General features: G+C 35.7%; 1 protein-coding gene across 1 annotated transcript; it reads right to left on the minus strand.

Moving 5' to 3' along the window:
- Positions 1-1885: 1885 nt before the first annotated feature.
- On the minus strand, positions 1886-12334 carry LOC136816604 (speckle targeted PIP5K1A-regulated poly(A) polymerase-like). The gene is made up of 8 exons (XM_067072944.1): positions 12205-12334; positions 8723-8825; positions 7642-7844; positions 6214-6447; positions 5856-6012; positions 4993-5212; positions 4337-4641; positions 1886-3066 (listed from the first exon to the last, which is right to left on the minus strand). The coding sequence occupies exons 2-8, from the start codon at positions 8805-8807 to the stop codon at positions 1889-1891; spliced, it is 2382 nt and encodes a 793-aa protein (XP_066929045.1). The 5' UTR covers positions 8808-8825; positions 12205-12334; the 3' UTR covers positions 1886-1888.
- Between the last annotated feature and the right edge of the window lie 2108 nt (positions 12335-14442).

Below are 14442 nucleotides of genomic sequence, written 5' to 3' on the forward strand. Positions count from 1 at the left end.
AAAAGTGCTAGTTTTAGTGTTTGGCACCACCCCCAAACAGCAGTTACTACACTGTGTAGTGACTGTTTTCATAACTTCTGAATACAGTACCACCACGATAGTAAGTGTCATACTGTCTTGCAGTAACTGCGTGCCCCCCCCCTGGTGAAAAACGCAAGTCTAGAAAAAAATCATTTTTGCGTCAATATAATTTGATGAAGAACTAGGGTCTTTCTCGATTCACATAGGAGCGGTACTTTAATATACTTGATCAATTTCCATTTACGCTTTATAATAATTATCTCCAAGTCGGTCCAAAAAAACAAACGTAACTGCCAGTGAAAAACGCACAAGTCTAGAAAAAAATCATTTTTGCGTCAATATAATTTGATAAAGAACTTTGTTCCTTCTCAAATTTACATAGGAGCTGTACTTAATATACTTGAACAATTTCCATTTACGCTTTATCAATATTATCTCCAATTGCCAGAGAACAAGCATATAAATGTCTATAATATCAAATAAAAAAAACACTTCAAGTTCGAGAAAACATTATTTTTGTGAATAATCAGATAATTAAGCTGTGAAGTGTAATATATATATACACACTCCATCAAATTCCAGCAATTGTTGGTGGTTATTCTATATTCAAGTCCAAAATGAAAAAATATGTTTTATGCTACAAAAAATGAGGTCTAGCAGGTAAAACAATAACTCACAATTCAGGAAAAAACTTGAGCAAATAAGTTAAAATCTTCATACTTTAAAAAAGAAAAGAACATCCTAATAATCTAACTCCAGTGTTGTATCTTCCTTAGTTATAAGTTTAAAAGCCACTTCAACAAAATATAATGATTGTATATAAAATTAAAGCTGGCAAGAGATAAATTAAACAACGAACGAACGAAACAGTAGACCTGTTCTGGTTTCTGAGACGATTCTGATTGGTTCTCACGAATGCCGTTCCGACAGTGTAAACCTCTTCCGTGAACCTATTTGATTGGTTCACGCGGCTTAAGATTACGTCATATTTCTACTTTTATAAATGGTACCCTAAGCACTTATACTATAGTCGACCTATTAGCATAACCCGGACCAAACAATATCTGCCATCTTTGATTGGAGTTTTTTTAGAATTGGTACCCAAGGAGAAGCCATTGCAATGTTAAAAATTAACGTCTAACGCCGCTACATCATCAAAAGAATTTGAGGAAAAGTAGACCTAGCACTCTCGATGCATTTACACCGCTATCGAGTAGTGCCGACATTAGTGTACCAATTTTCAAAAAACTCCGATCAAAGATTTTGCTTGGCTGGGATTGAGAAGCTTTGTCCAGGGTTGTATAAAGGTCATAGCCTGATAGCCATGCTTAAAATTTTAGAAAAAAGCTGGTAATACAAAGTTTTACAAAGTTTTGAAATTAGAAACACAAGGATATAAAAATCTGTCATTGTTATGTTGTTATGTTATGTTCTGTTTACGTCGGGTATTATAATTAAGTCTGAATTGAAGTAATTCTTGGGGAGTAAGGATTTTTCAAATTTACACGATAAAATTATAGCTTAGCAATAAAGTCATAAAACGGAATGTAAGGGGGGCACTCGATTTCTAAACGACGGCATGCGCCGCATAAAAAATGGCTTTCAAAATCGGATCATTACGGTGCATGCAGCCCTTGAGCTAGTCTGAATCGCAGACTTCTATAGATATACTTCCTATATAGCGCAGTGAAAAGGTACCCTTACAGTGCTTTTTACCCAACGTTTCTGTTTTAATCCTTGATTCGTATTGAAGTCAATCAATATAGTTCTACCCCCCTGGAGGACAAGGTGCACACGTATTCTTTCACGACTATATTTCTTGACTTGGGGCAACCAAAGACATAAAAAAGTAATAAACACAACATTATCATGGAACAGAAAAACTGTTGATCAATTTCTTTTTAAAATAAGCGAAAAACATTTGATAAGTCTTAACATCACCCTGCAACAGTGTCATTGTTAATTTACGTTTATTATCTTTAAGTACTGACGTCATCTCAAATTTAACATTAAGCTTAATGTCATCCTTAAGAGCTTCCTGAGTCGTGTCCGAAACACCGTTTATTGCTTCAGGCACTAAGGAAGTTCCAACGTTAACATTTTTGTCCGCTATCGTATCACTGGTCGAAGTGTCCTCAGATTTCAATGGATTACCAACTGTTTCTGATTTGAAGTTAGAATGTGCCAACATTCGTCTCTGCTTTCGTCTGCTTGTCCATGTTTCCTTATATGCAATTCCCGTGAAGCTAATGCAGGTATCATTGGGTAAATGAATGGTTTTTTCATTGCTGGCGATCGAATCATCTTTGGTTGAACCGGCTCCGTTATTTGTGATTTCTGATGCTGCCATTGAAGTTTCATTTCCTTTCAACGGTTGAATTTCGACATCCTCAGGACAACTGCTCTCTTTCTCAGCTTTCTGAGAATAATCACCAAAGCTTTCAGTCATTGTTTTAGATTTTTTCGAGTCTGGTTGAAACGGAGTAGAATCAATTATTTTGCGTTTCTTATTCAATGTTTGATGTTTCGTCATAGTATCTTTGCTGTTAGCCGGGGAGCTAAGTTGGATAATTAACTTCAAATCTTCCGTAAGAATCTTTTTGACAATCTCAATACATCCGTTCTGATCTTTGGAGGTTTGTGGTAAGTCAATAACAAATACTTCCTTATTAGAAGATGGCTTACTGGTCTTTTGAGCTGGTTTTTCTTCCGTAGGAAAAGCTTTTGTCGATGTATGACTTGATTTAGCCTTTACTTTTAGCTTCGCCTCTTTCCTTATAATCTCGTGGAGAGAGAAATTTTTCAAGCTTTCAAGTCGTCCTAATATCTTAGTAAAAACTTGCTGTAAATTTTGGAGGCCATCCTCTGTGATGTTTTGAGTTACGTTGTGCGATAGTTTGAATGGGTCTTGCGTTATGAAAACGGTCCTGGTCAACTCAGGATGCAATTGATATTTTTGAAGTGGTTTCAACGTGTGGATTGCTATGATTTTTGGACTCGATAATTGCTCATGGGCGAATTTGAAGAATCGGAGCAGTAACAAACCTGTAAAAAAAAAAGGCGACATCAATAATATGTTTTGACTGGCAACATACTATAATCGCGTATGAGAAATCTATAAAGGTCTACTGTATAATCTCCAAGCAGATGTTGATTACTCTGTGCATGATTACGTAATCAACCTAAAAGCTATGGCTTAGTAAGAAAATCTACCAAGGTTTGCGGGCAGCTTTGAGATGTATATAAAATAAGCTTTTGAGCGCAGTGATTGGCTCAAAAACAAATGTCAATTATAATCAAACCATAAACATAAACATAAACATCAAAACACGGTTGCTTTCATTTTTAAGCAAAAAGCAACGCAGTTTTGAATGTTTTGGCTGAAGAAGCAGTTCATTAGATCATTACATTCGCAATATCCCTTAGAGCAGAGCGTGGTGTGCGTAGAATGTTATGAATTTAGATCTTCTCAGAATTCATTATTACAAAAGGGGTTGGTCTAAAAAGCAGGGTAGCCAATTGGGGTAGCCAATTGGGGTAGCCAATTGGGCTAGGTTGTGGGGTACCTAAATATTTTACAGTCCAGAATAGAAATACCGAAAATGAATACATAGAACCACATTTTACTGACCAGGGAGCATGAATCTGATTGATAATTAGATTGATCATGTATGATTCCAAAGATAAACAAAGATATAAATTACCACGTGTTAATGCACGAGGAGTAAGAAATAGAGCTTCATTATAATAGAGCTATTTCAAAAGACTTTTTGTACCTATTATAAGCTGCCATATTTTAAAATTTTGAAAGGAATTAATTTTTGAACATCTAAACATGATTTAAATTAAAAATAGATTCAATAACAAAGGTTGTTAAAGTATGACAGATTAGAGATCATATGGCCCAAAGGCGATTCTCACAAATTACAGCTTCACAGAAATAACAATTAAAACAAAATAAAATCTAAATCTAAAATATTAAAAAACTGTTTTGTATATATTTTTTATTCGGGTCGTAAATTTTCAAACAAAGCCAAGAAGGAAAGACAAAATGGCGCCAGGTCTCTTGAGAAGTAACAAAGTTCAGTACCTTTGGAAAAAAGGCTATTGTGGCTGAAGTTCGAAAGGAATCTTAAATTTCATTACATGGAATCATTAACAAGATGTTGTAATAGTATTTCCACATGAAAACAGGTTTCAGATTTCAAAAGTTTAGGCAAAAAGAGGTACCCCAAAACCTAGCCCAATTGGCTACCCCATTGGCTACCCTGCTTTTTAGACCAACCCTTACAAAGGTTAAAATAAAAAAAGATACCTTGATCTTCAATGCAAGATTTAACGGCCGTTCGTTCCTTAGCAAACCAACAATCCCATGGTCCAATCATATCTTTAGTTAACTTGTTACCATGACGATCTTGCAAACACAACAAATATGGTGGATCATGCTGTTGTAAGAAATGTATCATCATCAACATCAAAGCGTAATTAGTCATTTGTGCAGCATTTCGACCAATCAGATTGTTCATTTTTGCCCATGCGCGTACAGTGAAAAAGAAACTTTGAACGGTATCATCTTGGCAAATGTATGCTTTGAGGAGTTCAGTATTGAATATTGCCAACCTGAGAAATGAAAAATATATGTTTGATTTTAACTAAAAGGGACTTGAAAAGTTTTTTTTGACAAACCCGCAAAATTACTTCCGCGAAACACGAATGTTCTGGTGATTTAAAAAAAATCAGCCCTAAAATCAAATTTTGAGCTGTGTACCGCGAAATCTAATTCCGCGAAAATTTCTTCCCTTAAGATACATCGTTTTAAATTATCTTGACAGAGACCGGCGTCAAAAAATATTTAACTACAGAAATAGCTAGCCAAGATTTACGATGCTAGCCAAGATTTACGATTCAATGAAGATTCTTCTTGCTTTTTATTAAGAACTGCTCAGCGATAAAACTTTAATTCAAATATACCTGTTATTCAGACTTAAATCAACATTTAACTCCGAGTCAGTGTGGTACATCTTGATGATTGAGCAATTCTTTTGAGATTCCACCAAAAAAATATTCTTGAATCCTGGTGCAAATCTCTCCAATATTTCTCTCATTTCTTTCAAGATCGAGGTTGACTGCTCAAGATTGTCATCTGATTCACCGGAAAGTACCGTAATATCCAAATCACATCCCTTGCAGCCTGGAGTCAAAGAAAATGAAGTTTTTGAAGATTTTCTATAGGAAAATTCTATTATCATAAAGCACTTTAAAAAGTCTACTACAACATATCTTATTTTTCATTGAAAACCCTATTTGACATCTTTCTAGCCATTCTGAAGAGAAAATATACTCAAATATAGGGATAATGCCTTTTTCTTTATACATACCCTGAAAGTACAGTTAACATTGTACGAGAAAATTTACAAATCAACCTCTAAAATTGTTGCCTAATGGTTATACCTAATATTTCCGTTTGATATGAACAAAATATATAAAATCAAAAAATTCCGAGAAGGTTTCTGACCTTGTCACCGGGAGTGGGGGTACTAGGGCAAAATGGGTTACGGGGATGCGCCTCTGGTCAGGGCAGCTCTACGAGTCCCAGGTAGGATCACAAAAAAACCAAAATAGAAAAATCAGTCCCTCGTAGGGTGCTTTTTTGGAAAATTTGGGGAAAATTTAAGAAAATTTCGGAATTTCAGTCCAATTCAGGGTCACTTTTTTCGCAAATTTTTAGAACCGCGACGGAGCACCCCCGTCGGTCGACAAGGGTAGTACCCCCCCTCCCCCCGGAAATATGTCTGATACTTACAGGAAGAGTCTTTAAACACAACAGTACTCACCCAATCCGTTGGCACTTGATCCAAAGAGCTTGACTTGACAATTAGGATATGCTTCTTCCAAGACACTTTGTAACAGTTGGCAGATCAACATTCGGACCTCCATGTCTCCCTGGGACAGACCAAATCCTTCTTTGAACCTTGACATCTGATCCATCAACTGTAAGATAGAAAAGGATTGCATACATGAAAGGGTGATTCTGTTGAAATTCCGATCCTTTTGATGATGCCGAAACAGCTATTCAGAATGAATCTAGAAACTTGTAAAGTTGATTGATAGAAAGTCAATTTACAAACCGACCTTTCAGTTACCAAAAGTATGACAGCAAAATACTCTTTTGATCCCATTTAAAAAACTTACAATGATAGCCTTTGGAATATCGTTCAGTGTAGCTTGGATAGAAGAATCAGAAGGAGGGGTCTTGCTCTTCTTCGTTGTACTTTTCTCCTGCTTTTTAGCAGCTTCGCTTTGCATTGAAGGTTGCATTCGTGGCTTGATGAAAAGTTTCTTTCCATCTAACGAAACATTGTGTGATTTCGATAAAACTTCTGCCACACTTGACTCAGATGTGTATTTGATGAAACAATATTTTGCCTAATAAACGAAACACAGGAGATATATTACATTAGTTAGTATACTAAAACTGACATAATATTCTGTACCATGCCCGTAAAAAACCCTCTGAAAACTTTTGAAACTATTTGTAAGCTTTCATATAAAATATTAAAAGATATTCTTGGCTGAATAGCTATTATAATATTTTATATTCTTAGCCCTTTAACCCCTCTATATGAACATAGTCGAACGTGCGCAACGCACTGGGCTCAACTTCAGTCACTGAGTGGCTTCAAATTATTCATAGGCCCAATTGTAGACCCCCAGATATTTACCCAATGAACAAGTATGCCAAATTTCAACCAAATCCGACCATTTGGGAGGCATGTAGGCTGCTTCAAAGCGTTAGCCTCGTTTTGGCAAAAAACTCGTCCCCAGGCCCCAAAAATCAAAATTTTCAAAAAATGAAAAAAACACCCCCAGATATTCACCCAAGGAACAAGCGTGCAAAATTTCAGCCAAATACAACCATTTTTGAAGTCTCCAGGCTGCCCCAAAATCTTAGCCTCGTTTTGGCGAAAAACTCGTCCCCAGGCCCCAAAAATCTAAATTTTTGAAAAATGAAAAAAACACCCCCAGATATTCACCCAAGGAACAAGTGTGCAAAATTTCCGTCAGATCGAACAATTTTTGAAGTCTCCAGGCTGCCCCAAAATTTTAGCCTCGTTTTGGCGAAAAACTCGTCCCCAGGCCCCAAAAATCAAAATTTTCAAAAAATGAAAAAAAAAAAACACCCCCAGATATTCACCCAAGGAACAAGTGTGCCAAATTTCAGCCAAATCCGACCTTTTTTGAAGTATCCAGGCTGCCCCAAAGTTTTAGCCTCGTTTTGGCGAGAAACTCGTCCCCAGGCCCCAAAAATCAAAATTTTCAAAAAATGAAAAAACCACCCCCAGATATTCACCCAAGGAACAAGTGTGCCAAATTTCAGCCAAATCCGACCTTTTTTGAAGTGTCCAGCCTGCCCTAAAGTTTTCGGACGGACATACATACATACATACATACAGACATTCTCAGATTATATAGCTCAACTGAAGTTGAGAATACTCTTTGTTAAGACTATATGAGTAAGGCTACATTCTTCCTTCGCAATAGCATCAATACCAGAGACGACCAGAGATAAGCTCTAAATAGTTATTTTGATAGTTCAAACTAAATGACAAAACAACTTACAGAATTCTTATCAACGTAAACATCTTCCACTTCACCACCACCTAACTCTTCAAATAATTCTTGTAAACGAGTCTCAAGGTTGGTGGTCAAAGGGTCAAACCCCTTTACGTACACACTATGCTTCAATGTTTGACTTTGTTTCTCTTTAAATTCACATTTCTGTTTATGGCTTTTCCCATTGACGTGAGAAGCTTTCACTTGGTCTGTACAAGAAAAATATAAAAATGTATAAAATCTCTAGCTTACAGGGGAAGTGGTCAGTATTAAAATATCCCACATCATGATGTTAGTGACGTGGTGGTATAATACCCAAAAAAATAAAAAATCCTTTTAGTAACACAGATATATTCAGACAAAATTTTGAATTTTTTAAGTACAATGCTACAAAGTTAGTGATTTTTATCATTTTCAAACTTTTTCATAATCTTTCAAATAAATTTAAATTTTTCGTAGCAAGAAATTATTGATTAAATTGGCCAGTTATTTTTAGTTCATTAACTCAACATTATCATTGACAACAAAACAAATTTTGTACTAAACTATCAAGTTTTTCTAAGACTAGCAATGTTTTAAAGCCAAGGCATTTTTTTATAAGGCATGTTTAAATCAGATCAATTATTATCAAAAAGTAATTTACTGTAGGCTCTGATTTACTCTTAGGTGCCAAATAAACGCCCCCCCCCCCCGCTTGTTAATTTTTCGAAAATTTTCCAGCCCCCCGGACCTTATAAGGACCCCCCCGTTTATTAATTCTTAAGAATATTTTCAGCTGTGAAAAAGAAGGCCCCTTATTTTGCTCTTAATAGCCTGATTTTAGCCTATATTTACCTTATTTTGGGGGTTTCAGAAGTACAATTTCCAAAACCCCCGGCAATTAGGCCCCCCCCCCCCCCGTTTATTAAAATTTAGAAAATTTTCCAATCCCCCCGTTTATTTGGCACCTAAGAGTATGTAGATTAAGCTGAATGCTGGATTTACCCACCTATGTCACCAGGATAACCAAGACAGGTTTTACAAATTGACATCACTCTAATTCCCTGATGAGCAACAATGACAATTTTATAAAGTCAACAAGACTTACCTGAGTTTGATGGTAGCCAGCACTGACATATGATACATCGAACTTTTTTCTTGGATTTATTTTCCTCAAATATTTCTTCAAACATGTTTGAATTCCAAGCAAACTAGAAGAAAAAGTAGAAATGCATAAGGAACATAACAGTTACCATATGGCTTTTTTTTTCATACGAAAATGTAACCGAAAATGACCAAAAAGCACCTATCGACCTCGAATCTGCTAATCAACAACAAAGCAAAACACATAGCAACTTCATACAAAGTCCACGAACACGCAGAAATTCTTGCACCTTCAGGCGAAGCTTTTATCACGTTGAAAGACCATAAACCAAACTTCCATCAAAAACAACGGCAGTCTTATCAACCCCTGTAAAAGTGAACTTGGTGCAATCAGTAAATCGATCCTAGACAGAGTCAATACAGACCTTCGTAACATCCTTCACGTTAACCACTGGAAGAATTCTGACTATGTCATTGAATGGTTCTCATCGATCAAAAATAAAAACGTTCACTCCTTGAATCAAATGGACATTAAAAGAGTTCTACCCAAATATTACTAAACTCTTTTCAAACAGTATCAGTAGACAAAATTTCGATTGTAATGTGACTGAAAGTTGATTTTAGACTATACCTCAAAAGCTAATTTTTTCCTTGCGGTGCAGCGGTTTCTTTTTTTTGTATTTTGACCTTTATGTTGAATGTTCGAAATGTTTTGTTTTTCGCTGTTTTAAAATACTTAATTTGCAAATTATAAAATCTGGAAAACAAATTCTGAGGTTGGACTTGTTTTTAAGGCATTTAGAAAAACAATGAGACTGAAATAAACAAAAAAAAAACAGGTTTTGAGTCTGCACTTTATACACCTGACACAGATTAAAGGGAGGGGGTCTGGTACAGTGCCGTACAGGGGCCGACAACCCCCGTAGCGCCGTTTCTTCAACTTTTCAGGACTTTGGAACCATTTTTTCGGAATCTACACCCAAAAAAAACATAAAATATCAAAACCTGGTGAAAAATTTTGAAGTCGACCCAAACCCAGGATCCCTAGTGCGTGAGCCCAACGCCCTACCACTGGACTAACTTCTGGCGAAGCGCTAGCAAAATTTCTCAGGGATGTCATGGCTTGCCAAGTATTCTTGAGGATTGGCTAAGCCTAAGGGTGTACACCACTATCGACCCCAAAGGTTTCAGTGGTTCATGACCAAGAGAAATTTTTCACTGCCCTCCAAGACACTGGAATTCCCCACAAATCGCCTTTTCGGCAACTTTTCAGGACTTCCGACCACTTTTTTCGGATTCTACACCCAAAAAAACACATATATATTGAAAATTGGTGAAAATTTTTGAAGTCGTCCTGAACTTGACTGAATCTCAGGTTTCCTTGTGCACGAGTGCTCTACCATTAGGCTGCCATCTGGATATGGAAGTATTAAAATTTTAAGGCTCTCATGCAAGACCTACGTTAAAAGTATTTCACCCTCAATTTTGGCACTTTCTTAAGAATACTTAACCCTCATCCAAAGTACACTATAAAAAAAGCGTGTAGTCATTCTTAGAGCATTTAGAAGATTTGACCAATTGTTTGTCGTAATACGGCTGATGCAATAACGTGCTTTATGAAATCATAATGAAATTACAGCGCATCTTGACGCACACATATTATTATAACCCGCTTTCGAGAACAAAATCGGGAAAAAAATTGGAATTAAAAAACAAATCCAAAGCACTTCTTGTCAACGGCGGCTGACAAAAAATAACGAAACCGATTTGAAGGGTCACCTGACTAAAAATACCTACCAAAATACAGAAAACCGTCCTTCAAGAAAGCCAAAAAATTATATGGTTCAACCCCCCGTACAATAAAAACGTCTCAACGAATGTAGGTAAAATCTTCCTGAAAAAACTCATTGATAAACATTTTACAATTAAGCAAAAAACTATATTCACGGTTGGTTCGAAACGCAGGAGACAGGACCCAGGAGACAGGACACAGGTCAGTGCTGACAGGTCTGCTTTAATTGCTGTAAAAGACAAAGAAAATGTTTGAAAAACACTTGAAATCGTTAGAAATATCATTCTGAAGCTATTTTATTGGTCTAGAACCTTTTTAAAGGTAAAAATCTATCCACATGCTTGCCATGTGCTTTTGCATTTTGGGCTGTGTATAACACGGACCTGTAATACTTGTATTATATATTACACATAAATCACGCATGTATAATAGCAGTTATCTTTTCAATGTCATTGGCATGTTACATATGTTATATACAAAATACATGTGTTAAAAATATTTATGTCATCTTTAAACAGCCCCCTGACAGGAAAATAGCTATTTCACAATCGCTATATCATATCTCATTATATCTCCTGCATCACCTTGGGTATGATAAGAAAAACTGACTAAAATAGCGCCAAAGGTTTGTATTTTATTAATATATCAATATTTTTATTCCCTATCTTGTATTTTTGATGAAAATGACGTCACTATTTTCATATCTCTAAAACAGCTCTCTTGGAGCATTTAATGTTTTCAAAATATATAAATCTATATCTACTTGCACCGTCAGCATCCTATTGAGCATGAAAAAACATTTTGTTGTAAACTGATGTACACACCTTGTATTTTGTGATAGCGTCATCATTTACATAATTTAAATGTCAATTGATGGTTTGTCATTTAAAATCCTTCTAAATAGCGTATTTTGTATAATATATAATGTTTCATTGCGTGAAGACGAATTGCTTAACAAAAGATTGCAGATCTCTAGCTAGAGCTGTAATACTAAGAATAAAGCTAGCTACTATTTTCCTAACCTTCTTTTTTACATTTTTAGTCAAATTTTTGACACTAGAATTTGAATATCTTTACAACCACTTATCCTCTGGAGGACTATGAGTCAGTTTCTTTCTTTTTCAAAAAGCTCTATTAAGTGTGTTTACCGTCAACTGCTCTAACTTGGGACTATCTATCTGACAAAACATGGGACGGCAATTCGGCCACCATTTCACCGAACCTCCAAAGTCATTTGATTTGAGTTAATGAACGGTGTATGAAAAATACACGATAGTGCACTCTCTGACTCTAAGAGGAACGGAGAAGTATGATTAATAAACTTGGTGGAGTTATTAAAACCAATTTGTTATCAAAGAGATTTAATTGTAAGTGAAAATAGAGGCCAGATATCAACCAGTCCCATGTTTCGACCAATCGTCCCGAGTTTAGAGCAGTTGCCGGTATTTCTCATGATTTGTTTGTACTCTCAATGTTTGTCAATCTCACTCTAAGAATTCAAAATTCCGATAATATTTTTCATCAGGCCATTTTTTATGCCCCTCTTGAAATCACTAAAATTTTGGTAAAAACAGCCCTTTTAGTAGCGGAAAAACACAAGAAAAAGTGCCCTTTGTGGCCACCAATGGACGCTGCCCTGCCTTTCTAAAATACGGCCTGTTCATAGAAAGAATTAATAGGCAAAGATAACTTACTTTTTAGTGATATGATCAATACAATAATTGCCAATGGTTGGACTTTATTTGATGACAGCTGACAGCTAAACACTAAAGTCTTGACACTTTCGGACTGTCGGGCTTTTCCAAAAAAACGTTTATTAAACGCGATTTTCGCGCGCGATTTGAGCTTTCACTTTCGAATTTCGAATTTACAAGTTTATTTTGAAGACCAAATATTTTTTTGATCTTTCGTTTGATATATACTACTTTGTGACTTGTGACTGTGACGGTCTTATTTTTCAACACTAGACAGACATTTAGACAACTTTTAAGATTTTTTTATTTATCTGGAAGATTCTTGCAATATTTTCAAGTCAGTAAAGTGGGCCAGCACATTATGCGATATTTCAGCAGTTAGTGGAAAGAACGGGTCGCGGGTCACGGGTAACAGATCAGGTCAGTGTTGACTACCCCGGGAACTATTTGAATTTTCTGGCTAGAAAACAATGGAAAGCAAATCTCCAGCTATAAAAACCATTGAGTTTCAAGCCCGAAGGGCTAGAGGTCAATCTTTAACCTTTCTTAGGCAAGAAAAATTGAAGCCTTAAAATATGCACCGTATTTTTGATGACGGATTGAATCTAGCAATTCCTTTGTTTTTGAGTGATATATTTTTCGAAATTAAGCGGTAAATTTTAGTTTCAATCTGTCATTTGTGTAAAAACCAGGCGGTTCGCTCAAGGCCGCGCAACTTTGGTAGGATTTGTTGGCTTCAAATCCTACCAAGGAGATTGACCTCTAGCCTTCGGCTTGAAACTCAATGATAAAAACGTGGGAATATCAACCCCCGTCAAGTTTTGGGGCCCAGTTTTGGTCCGCTTTTTTTACCCCAACTGACTGATAAAATCCCACCGGGTTTTTGTGAGAAGGGGATGTCATTATCGTCGATGCAATTTTCGACCGGTCGGTACTTTATATGACCTGTGGCCTATAATCCGTGACCCGTGCTTTACGCTAACCGAGTAAACCAAAGTTCAAATATCTCGTGATTCGTGATCTAACCTTCAAAACCCCCATCGATACCCTATTATACCACAGTAAGTTAGTATATTTCAGGGTTCAATCAGGAATTGAAAAACCCTCTTTTTTAAAAGAACACCCCCTTCTCACAGACCCATTGGGAACCCTTCCCACTGGAAAAATTGTCCAAAATATTGTCCCCGGTCGAAAATTATCCTCCAATTTTTTTCCTTACTGAAAATATTCAAATAAATCTATCCCCACTGAATTTTCTGACTTGTGAAAACAAAAGAATTGAAATCCCCAGCCATAAAAAATATCAAAAGCCTTACTGTTACTGTATTTTAAGAAATAAATTATTTCTAGAAATAAAATATTTCTTAAATTACAAATTAGAAATAAATTATTTCTAGATTAATTTATTTCTTAAAATACAGTAAGTCGGGAATATCAATCCACATCGAGTTTCAGTCCGTTATTTTTATCCCCACTGGCTGAAAAAACCCTACCGGTTCTATGGAGAAGGGGTGTAAAAAACAATTATATTACATTATAACATAATCTCTTTATATTTCTCATTAAATAACATCATGCATAGTATCATTGATAGAGACTTAAAAACGACTTACTTAACTGAAGAATTGATAAAATAATACAATAATAGATAGTTCATATAAAACTAAACCTATCGTAACGTTGAGTTATACCAGGGATGAGGATAGGACGCTTTGCTTGCTCAATCATAGAACTCTTCATTCTAGGCTACTAGAGCTTTACAAACGATTCCTGATTTTACGGATTAGATCGAGTGCAGCTTTTGTCTCAGTAACCCAGTGAGAATTTAATTTAGCATCTGTTATTTTTCTTTTAGTTTTTTTGGTAGTTAGAATTAATATGGGGACTTTCAAATATTTTTAAGAAAAACAGTAAATTTATATTCAGTCTTCAAATATTAAGCATATGCTGGATGTTTTCAAACAATCTACTGCGTTTAAAAAATAACTGTAAAAGAACTTTATCTTAATCATAGCAATGTCATCGTAGTCATAGAGTTTTTCCTGCAATGCCAAGGCCGTTTCAAAAACTGTTTTGAAACTTCTATTTTCAAACCAACAACACTTCCGATGCACCTAACTGATTTTGTCAAGTTAAACTTTAACCTTTAGTGAGACGTAGCAAAATGTCATAATCCATTCCGTGGGTTCGAATCAAAATATCTTAATTTAAAAATAAATATTGTCCTAATAATGTCGT

Source organism: Clytia hemisphaerica, unplaced genomic scaffold, assembly GCF_902728285.1.
Source record: "Clytia hemisphaerica strain Z4C2 unplaced genomic scaffold, Clytia hemisphaerica genome assembly, whole genome shotgun sequence".
In the NCBI taxonomy this organism is placed as follows: domain Eukaryota; kingdom Metazoa; phylum Cnidaria; class Hydrozoa; order Leptothecata; family Clytiidae; genus Clytia; species Clytia hemisphaerica.